This window comes from Halyomorpha halys, unplaced genomic scaffold (genome assembly GCF_000696795.3).
Source record: "Halyomorpha halys isolate HHAL.00 unplaced genomic scaffold, Hhal_1.1 Scaffold252.1, whole genome shotgun sequence".
NCBI lineage: Eukaryota > Metazoa > Arthropoda > Insecta > Hemiptera > Pentatomidae > Halyomorpha > Halyomorpha halys.
The window spans coordinates 1481903-1494083 of record NW_027108761.1 but is presented as its reverse complement, the minus strand read 5'-3'; the positions used below and the strand labels follow the sequence as shown (position 1 = coordinate 1494083).

Genomic DNA, 12181 nt, shown 5'->3' with positions numbered 1-12181 from the left:
ATATACTTATTATTAATAATGGTTTTCTCTTATCATATCTATTAATATTGTACAATGAAATAATTTCAATATTACTTTCCAATCATTAAGATGGCTTTATAAAATTAAATTATTGTTATTTTGCTGAATGTGTATTTTAATAAATAGAGGTAAAAAAGTATTTGTATTTAAAAATATATTATTCACTGAAATTAAGGAGGATCAAAATAATTCAAATCTGAATGTTTATTGAAATATATCATAGAAACTTAATAAAACCAGTCACTTACCTACTAGTTAAGTGAAATAAGATTCAAATTTTGGATTTAATACTTTAAAAATTATATTCCCTTTTTGTAGATCTAAATTCTTATTTAAAAACTATTAAATGGCTCTTAACAGTATTTTGAAGTTTAATATAGAAAGTAGTGGGGAGAAACAATGCATTCCTAAATAACTCAGCAGTTACAGTTAATTTTGTGTTTGGTATTTGAATAGTTGTGTTAGATTCTGCTGATACTATTGTAACTGGTTCCAATATTTATACTTACTATTTTAACTGGTTGTTATGTTAACTTGGTTAAAATATAGTCATAATTACTTTTTTCTATTTTAATCTTTTACCATTGGTATGTTGAACTATATTGATTTTGAATGAAATTATCATATTTTATTTTATTTATTTATGATATTGTATTGTAATGGTCTACCAACTTTGGAATATTTCCAGTTAGAATATCCTGTGAGAAAAAGTATGTTTTTATTTCTGTCATATCATTTGATGAAGTGAAACATTGTGATAATGAATGATATTAAATAAAAATAAACAAAACTAAAATAAAAAACTATAGAATTAAACTATTTTTAATTTAGGATTATTTTTACAGTATAATTTCAATGTTATTTCTATATGTTTTTAATAATGTAATGACTACATGTACTTAGTTAATAACTGTAATTAAAACTTTTTACTTAATGATAATACTTATTACTGTAGCTCAATTTTTTGTAAATAAAGCCACTCAGTATTATCTACTTCTTTAATTATTAGGAATCTAATATAAGATTTTTATTAAAATGATATAGTTTTATCTAATGCTACTTAAAATTTCAGGAAAAGTACATGTCTGAAGCATACTCTGAAGAACCAGTGGACGCAGAAGCTGCTAAAAGGTTGCTTGAATTCGGTGACGATTATCGTAATTTTCTTGATAGTCAATCAGATTGTGCTTCTAGCCTGGGCAGGGTGCCCCTTACGAGGAGACCTCGAGCCAAAGTTCATCATGTAAGCTATTCTGTATTACTTTTTTCTTTTTGTTTCAACTTGAATCATGATTGTATTAAAAATGTTTTATGTATACTTTTTTCCTCCCTTGTAATTATGTTGAATGCAAAAAAAAAAAATCAAGTCTAGAAGTATTTATTGTTTATATATTTAATTTTGAAATATGAAGTATAACATTATTATATTGGAATTGTTCTTGTAACATTTCATTATATTGAATTTATTGATTTCTCTTGGTCTGTTTTATTTTTTCCCTGTCCGTTTGCATGAACCAATACACTTATGATGTATGATCAATCAGAAGAAATTACTTTTAAAAAAATTATAGAAAAAATATGTTATGTATTTTAACTTAGCACTTATAAATACATTTTTATTGCAGGGTGTGGAAAGTGATAATGATCTAGAAGATGTTTGGCACTTAGTTCACAAATCAAACAACCAACTTCTTTTCTCTGAACAGGTGTTTAACACGCTGTCAAGAGCCTCTCCTCATCTTGTTCTAGCATCTGACTTTGTAAGTAGCGTATACTTATTCTTTAATTAATGATGCATTTTAATATACATATAAATTCATATGTGAATTTTTTCTAGGCTGAACTGATAGCGACATGCAGGGAAAATGTTAGATGCTTACGAGTGTTATTGGATAAAATAGAAGAGGATACTGCTTTACTTTCAGAACAGGAATGTAAAGATATACGAGGTAAGATTTTATGATTATTAAATAGATGTAATACTTAAGGCTACACTATATCAATCTTTCCCTTTTTGCTGTTTTTCTGATTGAAGAAGCAATAAACCGTAGTAAGCGAAAAATCACGTAGAGAGAAAAACATAAAGAGAATACTTTTTTCCCATATAATTTTAAATTATAAAGTTATAACATACTTGTGATTACAAAAACATGGAATTTCATGGTCTTTAGTAACTAAAAAAAATTAGTTATCAATAAAGATGATGATTGTAGTGGAATGGGGAAGAAATAAAACCTTGTCCTGTATTCTATTGATGGTGGAACCAGCATAATATTAATTTCGCTGTCAAATTTAAATCATTTCCACTTCTAAAAAAAAAACACGAAATTTACACTGTTCCATTCAGGAATGTAATACAGTTAAATAATCAGAAAAACAAAATTTCCTTTTTTTTTTCGTCATTAGTTGTTAAGTATTGATCATTTTCAATTAAGCCATTAAAACTTTTATTGGAGAACCTTAACAATCTGGGAACAACTTCGCGATACATTACAATAAATTAATCTTAAGTGAAAGGAAACAACATTGTTTTAAATAATGGTGTTGGTACACATTTCCCCACCTCTTAAGGCATCATTTACTTATTCGTCAGTGGTTAGCTAGGACATTTAAAAAATGGGTCTTAATTTGGCGGATACGGATGAAAAACCATAACTTATGTTTATTATTACTTTAACCTTTATATCAAGGGTTTGGTTCGGAAAACTGTGTTGGGATCGGTCCTACAATATTAATCTGAATATTATACCAATACCTAATAATTTATAGATAATTAAGAGATTAATTTTGTCCAAATAATTACGAAATTACTACTTGTAATGCATTTAATTAATATTATATTTTTTTTTCAAACCACGAAATTATTTACTTAGTAATAAATATTTCTCTTAAGTTATGGTAGCTGATATAGTATTAGACAAATAATAATGCAAAAGAAAATAGCAAGTTCTAATAAATACTTTTTCGAATGCGACAAAGTAAAATATTGCATGATAATAAATCTAGCAGGATGTACATTGGAAAGGAAGTGACAGAATAGACTGGTTATTTAAGAGGTAAATCAAGCATAACTGTCATGAATACTGGGTGTGGGTTATAATCAAGGTTATCTCGGTCATTACATCACTTCGCTATTGTTTTATAATTTAATTTAGTTAGTCCTCCCCTAACTATCCAATGGTTCAAAACTCTTGATGGTCTGATATGATTTCTCGATATATTGTACATATATAGTTAGCTACAGTCCATTTAATATCGATGAAATAAAAAATTACGGAGCATATAAAAAGACATGGGTGTACCCAGTAAGGAGCAGATTAATGACAATTGATTACCTTTTTTTCCAGCAAATGATTGTAATAACTAATAAAGCACTGCTATTATATATAGTTTTTTAAAAATATTTCATTTGCCTTTTCCGTGCTGGTATGTCACAACCTGAACAACCATGGCTTCCCCACCCCCCTAGTTTTCATTTTGGGTAAGCCCTTGTGAAAAGAAACAAATATTTTGTATGATCAATATTATTTGGAAGTGTATTTAATTTATTTTATAGTGAAATTCTTACTAAAACTTTTATAAAAGTAATTTAAAAATATAAGTAGTTCAATGATGCTAAGTTAGCAGACCGATTGGGGACAGGTTGGGATTAAAAGATTTTTACATGGATGTAAAGAATTGGTGAGAAGGTTCTTGCAGAACATTTCATACCAGGTCTGCAACAAAATTTACTGTTGATGGGATAATGCATGCCACAACCCTAATTCTTGTGATAACCTCGCAGGTGATTCTAGGATAATTGTCACATACTATTGTTTAGGTTTACACTAATGCTAAGGTTTGCTTAACTATTACAACTAAATAGATATTTTTATAGCTATTTATATATTAAGTAAACTGTTACTTCCATACGGTCATTATAAATCATTGAATATGAATAGCATATGTTGAATATACTTTCTTTATAATATTATATTGTTTATACAAATAAACATGTTTTTCTGATATCACTATTCTTCAAATATTATTCTGGAGAAAAATAGATGTCTCCCAAAAGAGTTCTTGCAATCCGCTAGTTTTTATTATTTTCTATATCATTTATTGCTACAACAAATTTCAATAAATTTATTCTTGGCTTTTTATTTTGCATTAAGTAATATATGCTTATAGATAATGTATTTATTGAAGAATACTATAATAATTAATTAATTATATATTAATAATAATCAATAATTAAAATAATAAATACATGATATTAATTTTTTTTAAATGACGATCTCTACAACAAATATAATAAATTAGAAATTTTCTAAATACCTCAAAAATTTATTTTTTAACATTAATAATGTTAAAAACCACTTTTGATAAAAATTCTTGATAATTATATTAATCATCAATGAACCCTCATTTTTTCTTATTTTTAGCAATTTTAATATATAATTGTTTACTTTCTGGGTTCTTATTTTTTTCCTGTTATTAAGTCCAGATTCAATTAGTAAGTCTTTTCATTAAAGGCCATTGTCTTGACTTAGATTGAATAAATCCCTATAGAATAAATAAAACAAATGGAAAACTTTATGACTTGAATAAAACTTAATTTATTTTAACTCAGAAAATACATGTTTTATGATCGATTATGTAATATACATTTCTAAGGCAATTAGAAAACCATACTGTACTAAATTGTAGTGTTTTTTAATCTCTAATGCTCTGGATGTGCTTTATTGGTTAAATATATCAAAAACTGTTGAAAATTGAATTAGACAATCATTAAAAGATTATAGTTTACAAAAATACCTGGTGACGTTTTCGGGATTATCCAAAAACTACTTTTGAAATTCCACTGCTCTATTGATAAGAGTTTCGTTTTACAAACTTAGGGATCTGTATCCCCTATACTTCTATTTAGTTTTACCTTTTAGGTTTCATGAAGACACGATTCCATATATTTGAGAATCTTTAATAATAGTTGTGTATCCAGTAGTTTTCTTGATAAAAAAATTAAAGTATCACAACATATTATTTTATAAAGCTAATTACTATCCGGTATGTTACAGCGTAGTTTTCATTAAATTTTTTTTCGGCCAAGACTCCCATTGGAGTCCTATACTGCCTAACCATGGTTGGGGGTCAAAAGTTCTTCATTTTGTGGGACCGCCACTCAATGAAAAAAGTCAACGTCCCAGGCCGGATTTGAACCGGCACCGCCAATAGACATCAAATTGGTAAGACTGTGTCTTAATCACTGAGCTATGGGCGGCCCTTCATTAAAATTGCACTTATATGTTTTGATAAGTATTTTCATTTCGTTCGACTTCCTATAGAAAGTGGCCTATAACGATCTATTTATGTGAATACTTCCTCGTTTTATGTTCGTGGGATTTTCTGGTACTAGCCATCAACTATATTTTCGCTTTCATGAGACCCTTTCGGCTTAATGATGAACAAGACTGAATAGAAAAGAACGCTATGAGAACCAAAGTACAGTAGCATCATTCTGTTCCATCATTACCCCTGTTTCGGCTCGTTTTGGATAATGACAGTTATATTATCTCACAGCGAAGCGAGCTTTCTTCTTTGCTTCTTGAAGATATAAAAAAAGCATTAAAAAACAACGGTTCGTTTGCGATGAGACATCTTAAAAGTATTGAATATCTCGCTGTATTTTACGGTCAGTTAAGATACATTAAAAAACGACTCGTTCCAATCCAAATCTGTGGTCAGATCTAAATCCCAATTTTTTATTCTTTTAAATCAGCCGTGAGTCGATCGTGTGGGTTTCGAGCCTTCCTAGAGCTCACCCAGCCTTTATAAGGTGTGCATTCTCAAATCATCACGACATAAAAACAGTACTACCTTGCGAAGTTAGAACCCAAAACCGTACAATTTTTTTTTTTTATTTTCACTTAACTCTATGCGGAATATGGCCTGTGTGGAAACAGCTCAGCTCAAAAATGAAAATTCGAACGAAACTGAAATTATATATTTAAGGCAGTTACATGCCTGGGATGTGACAGAAACTTTTTCTATAAAATCGACCGATCGGAATATAAAGTGGCACTTATAGAATAGATTTTTCTCATTTTTTTTTCTATTTTCTCCAAAACAGTTCTAAATATTTTGTGTAACTTTGGTGAATCAATGAACAATTAATTGGTGTTTAATACAAGGTAGGTTTTATCCTCAATTAAATAATCTGACTGTGATTAAATGCCGAATTTTCAACAAATCTTTCTCTAAAGTACATTTTGTTTTGTTTTTTAGAAAAAAAATAACCAGTTATCATTGTTAGCAGTAATAATAGAAAAACGTACAATCTTAAATAGTTTGATGAATAGGTAAAAAAAAAAAAAAAAGGAAAAATATAATTTCAAACGATAAAAGGGAAGACCTTCTTTCCAGAATTCATCACGATTTCGTTATATTTTGTTTAACTGAATTCTTGGCAGGATCAAAATTTACTTACCTTAAAAGCGTAGTTTTATAGTAATAGAAAAATATAAATGTTTTGTTCATAGTTTTCGCCTTCTCTGGTCTTCAAATTTTTCTTTTTAATCAATAAAATAGTGATCACTTCAAGACAAACTCTCCTATCTACAACGAACTTGAGGACATAAGTTGGTTAGTTGGTGATAGTTATGTGATTTTCCGTTCAATCTTTGGAATTTTGGAATTTGGATGGTTAAAATATTCTTAGTGAAGACGATTTCTATTAAATATCCACCCTGAGGAAGAATTAATTGAAACTTTTCCTGTTTAATTAATAATTTGTAAAAAAACTTTATTTAGCAGACATTTTCTTAACATTCATACGATTATATAATGTCGTATTTAGAATGTAGAATGAATTGATATTTTTATATTCTATTTTCTTCGTTCCCATTAACTTAATGAATACCTATTACAGAGTTTATATGAGATTTTAGCCGAGAAGATAATCCAGAATACTCGAAAAATGTATACTGCTTAGTGTTTATAAATTCTACGCAAATTATAATTTTATCAGATCTTGTGTATGTATGCATATATAAATTTTATATATTTATAAAAGGACTTCCTGCAATTACGCCTTTTCGATCCACCGCGATACGCCCACGGCACCCACACAACTCTAGTTTGTTTCGTTCCTGTTTTAGGAATGTTGAAACTCTGATTTTAATATATTTTTCTCAATTCTTTGTAATTCTCTTCCAATAAGAGTGAGAAATGATTTATTCGTCAATACTGCCCAAGTACATCGGGTTGCTAGAACACACAATTTACTTATCATGTATGTATATATGATATATATATATATATTCACTACATATGTTAATCAAAGATACAAGATATAATTTTTTCTATTTTTTCGAACAATAATTAACTGTATCCTAAATACAATCAATATATCCTCAAATATTTTGTTTTTTTAACTTTTATTTTAATTTTTTATATATTTTGTCCTACCTTCTTCTCACACAAAGTTATATTATATTTTCCTTATTAATTTTTCTCTCTTTTTTTTTTTTTTCTCAACCTCTGTTCTCTAGTGATCCGTTACAGACGTACAATCCGCTACATAAGTGCAATGGACATTAAACGAAATTATCAATAAATAAAAAAAAAAAAAAATATGTTAACAATTAAGGTCTTATGGACTCTTCTTGTAGTAGAAGAGCCTGGGACAAAAAAAAAGGCAGTTATTTCGCACCAATCACTTCAATGAAAACTATTGTCTAAGTTGATGAGTTTGTGAAGTGTAAGTAGGGGAAATAAAAATGGCGGCTATTTCAAAACATTAAAAAAATTAATGTTTCTTTCGGAGCTATATATTTTTAAAACTACCAACATCACTAGGAAAGCTAAGAGAACATAGTTTAATGTAGAGTAAATTTGCTGAAATATGGGCCCAAATAGAGCTATTTACGTTCAATAGTATTTTAAATAGTTTTTGAGTTAAAGATTTCTCAAAATAAATTCACTTACTACTGATTTTTCAGTACATTTTTTTTTATGAAATGCTGCTTTTTAAAAAGCTATATCTCGAATACTATTGAACGTAAATAGCTGTATTAGGGCACATATTTTAGCAAATTTACACAACTTTAAATGATGTTCTCATAGGTTTTCTGGTGTTTTTGGTAATTTTACAATAGAGCTTCGAATGAAAAATTAATTTTTTTTTTTTAAGTTTTGAAACATCCGATGTTTTGTATTCCCTTAACTATACTTGGCAGACTCGTGATTATAAATAGTTTTCATTAAAGAAATTAGGGTAAAATAATTGCCTTTTTTCTCCTTTTGGGCTCTTGTACTATGACAGTAGCTCTTCCATTTACACTTCGATTACTATGGATGCCCGACTGAGACACTTACTCCCGATGATCGTATTCTAATGAAGGCTGTTCCACCGGTGGAAGGGGTCCCCACTCCGCTCTTCGCTATCAGCTGATCCCCACTTCATTTAGTTAGTTACCTTCCCTCGTATCTTTATCGCTCCCGCTTTTTTCCCCCTCGCCCGTACTCCGTCTTCGTAGTTTTGGTGCAGTTTTCGAAAGTTAACACTCCTCTCTTGTGACAGCTCGACCACTACACTTCCAAGCTGGGTCCTCACGCGAAGAACGACACTGGAACTCAGACGGAATGCGCCGGTGAGTGGTATTTGTAAATAACACCAATTCATAGTATTTCATGAAAACCCGTTGGAATGTTTTTCTGTGTTCGATCACGAAATCACTTGTCACGAAACATTTCTGGAAATACTTCTTTTTTTGAGGTCAAGATAATTGTTACATGATTGAATTTCCTGTGACCCACATGCTGGGTAAAAGACATGACAACTTTTTAAAAAATGGTTTAAATTTATTACGAACGACTGGTTATTTATTTAATTAAAATATTTTCATTCTTTAGCTGATATCTTATATCAACTTCAATTATTCGTTTTTTATATTAAAATAGCATATATGTTGAGTAATTTTCATTTTCTTAATTTTTTTTATAAACAATTGAAGTATAGGAACCTGTTAGATGTTTATATTTCTTACTCATTGAAAGAAGAGAATTATGTTTTGAATTTTTTTTTACTTGTTTATTTATTTATATTAACTACTGTATAAAATAAAAATTCATCTTGTAAATCTTCTGTGAGTTTTATTACAATTCTCTTTTCAGAGAATTCACCCATGGCTATGACTGAATTTTATCGATTTATTGATGTAAATATCTAATATTATTTCATTCCTTAATATACCAGACGGTAAAAAATATACAATTTTGCCTATAAGATTAGTGATAAAAACGTAATTTTGTTTTGTAATAGTAATAAATTCGCTATGATACGAAATAAAATGTTCTATAATTCTAAAACTATAATATAGTATTTTTAAAACTCGTTTTTAATCAGAAGAAAAACTAAAAATCTATTAGAGAAAGTGTATTTTTTTGTAGACTAAAACTAGTAATATGATACCAGTTTATTTGTATTTTTTTCTTCACTTTAAATTTTAGGTGTTTGGTCTGTATCAAGAAAATAACTGTCGAGATGGCATTCCTTTATTATTGTTTATCTTGGTGATTTATTTACGAGGACCTTGAGAAATATTTATTCAGAAATAATAATTAATAAACCATTCTTTTTATTGTTTTATGTAAATTGATGATTATGTCCACTTTTGTTGTTGGTAAAATTTCTCAGTGATTTGTAAGTTATATAATATCATTAATTTATTGTTCTCATTGAAATACATCCCATCTATGTGTAAATATTTTTGAAAGGAATTGTTTTGCGTCCCATGGCATGACTTACAAATGATGTGATGACTATGCAGATTACATCGTGTATAATGGAGTAATTTCTTGCGCTAATGATGTTCACCACAAGGACTCTATCGCCACCATTAAAGAAGGATGTTTAAGTTATTTTCTTTAGCTCCAGGTGGAATCTTAGAAGAATTCCCCGATAGCGACGCAACAGCCCGTTGCGACAACACTAATGCCAAGGTTGAGCGGACCTAGATTGCGTCCAGTAGTTCATGTTTACCTCACTTCGGTCGATACTATATCTTTCTGGGTCATCCGATCCATATGGCATTGTTGGTGTCGGGGTTGTCTGGTCTTAGGCGATTTCTCCAGCCTTATATTTCTTTACAGAAGGCCCACGACAAGGCGTATTCATAATAGTTAGAAAGGAAGGCCGTGCCAGGGGATGAGCCCTGGACACTGACGCAGGTAGAGGAGGTCTAGGTGAGAGAGTCAGAGGGAGAGTAACAGTTCTAGTTGCGGAGATGAAGCCGACGGACCAGAACTGTCATGATAGGAGCCAGCTCACTGGTTGTCGAGATGAAGCGACGGACCAGTGAAACCGGTAGGAAATAGGTTACAATCTTAGTTGCGGAGATGAAGCCGGGGACTAAGATTGCCGGAGTAAGGAAGAGGAGATAGGTTACAATCTTAGTTGCGGAGATGAAGCCGCGGACTAAGATTGCCAGAGTAAGGAAAGGAGATAGGACATAGTCAAGGGTGAGCATATCAAAAAAATAACTTTTCAGAGAACAGATCGGCAGTGAACCTCTCTATCTCAAGTAGAGTATACGCCACCTGTGCCATGACTAGACCCAGGAAAGGAGGTGGATCTACGATCGACTTGGGGGATTTTGAGTCCCTTATTTATAGGTCTAGTCCATGCGGCTGTGACCGAGAAGCGGTCGGTACATGTCTACTTGAGATAGGTTCGTGCATTGCATTGTTATAATTTATTATTCATTGTACAGATATTGCTAAATAGTATGTACAGAAACTATTAATATACAAAAATGACAATGTGTTTTTACAAAATAATGCACTAAGTAAATTTGAGAGCTTCGGTGAGGCTCGAGGTGGAGCGCTCTGGTGAGTTGTGGTCCAACTACTTGCGCCCTCTCGCTACATTGGCATTCTCCAGAATCGGACCTTCGAATAGTAACTGTATCTGTAACTCATATCTGTATCCTCTTACATCAGTCCACACTGATCTCTTATCGCTAGGTCGGATTTCACATGTATCGATTAATGCTGGTTTAGAAGGTCGTCCAATCACAGTTGGTTTTAATTTCCTTTCTTACTTTTCTTCAAGTAAAATGAAACTAGTGGCTAGATGTACCTTCGCAAGGTATTAAATCTTCCTTTCGACCATGTTCTCAAATTCTTGATTATGCTATGTATCCCTTAAAAATTCTACCCTTGCTGAGACATTCCTTGGGAATATTGCAAGTGAAACTAAAACTAAGCAAAGTTTCGTTACTTAAAATGATTCTGCAAGATTACAGATCATTTCGTTGCCTCCTCTCCCTAAGATAATAGCCAAATGATAAGATCAGTGCTTTGTAAGCAGTGACGCGACCTGGGGATCAGAACGCTGATAGCATTCTCTACTTACAATAGTCTGAGTTTTTAGACTTCGTTAGAATATTTCAAATTTATTAATTGTTGAAACATTTTTTATAAAAACCGTTTTCGTTTTCTAAACTTAGGAAGTTTCACAAGAAATTCCTGGATATGAGTGTTTTTAGGGACATTACTAGTAAAGCAAATTTTTATCCTACATTATTCTGGAAATTGCCTGCGAACATGTTGGCAATTTCAGAACGTTAAAAACAAATAATTATTTTTCGTTCCTTGTTTCATATCATCTGTAACTACCTACAACACCAGAAAACATTTTATTTTAAAAAAATACAATTTCATAAAAAAAGTAGTGAAAAATCATTTGTCAGTGAATATATTTTGGGAAATCTATATCTCAGGAATCATTAGACGTACAGACGCACCACTCAAACTAAAGCTAGTTTTTATGACAGTATAAAGTTACTACTATAATGTAGACAGTTATCTTCGTAATAGTAAAAGTTTTTGTGATATTTGCGAGAAAAAAAAATCAGAAAATGTTGATTTGATTAAAATTTGTTCTAACACTATTTTTAGTTATAACTATATCTCTGGCACCGTGTATTAAGGTATGATAATTTATTAAAAATATTGTTATTTCCTTAAAACTGTTTAAAATTATATATATAATGAAAGCTGTCTGTGATAGATTTTCCTTGAGGATGACGGAATTGGCCGAAACGTTGGAGTAAAATTGGATGAAATTTATTTATTTAAACAATGACAAACAGTCACTAGGAAGTGTACAGATTTTATA

At 30.4% G+C, this 12181-nt stretch overlaps 1 protein-coding gene across 1 annotated transcript in view; it reads left to right on the top strand.

Annotated features, from left to right (window-relative positions):
* The window catches only part of klar (klarsicht), a 94328-nt gene that overhangs the window by 8331 nt on the left and 73816 nt on the right, over positions 1-12181 (top strand). Inside the window, exons 10-12 of the mRNA XM_067047090.1 lie at positions 1094-1264; positions 1647-1781; positions 1859-1970. Of these exons, the coding sequence (XP_066903191.1) occupies positions 1094-1264; positions 1647-1781; positions 1859-1970 (418 nt within the window). The remainder of the gene's footprint in view (positions 1-1093; positions 1265-1646; positions 1782-1858; positions 1971-12181) is intronic.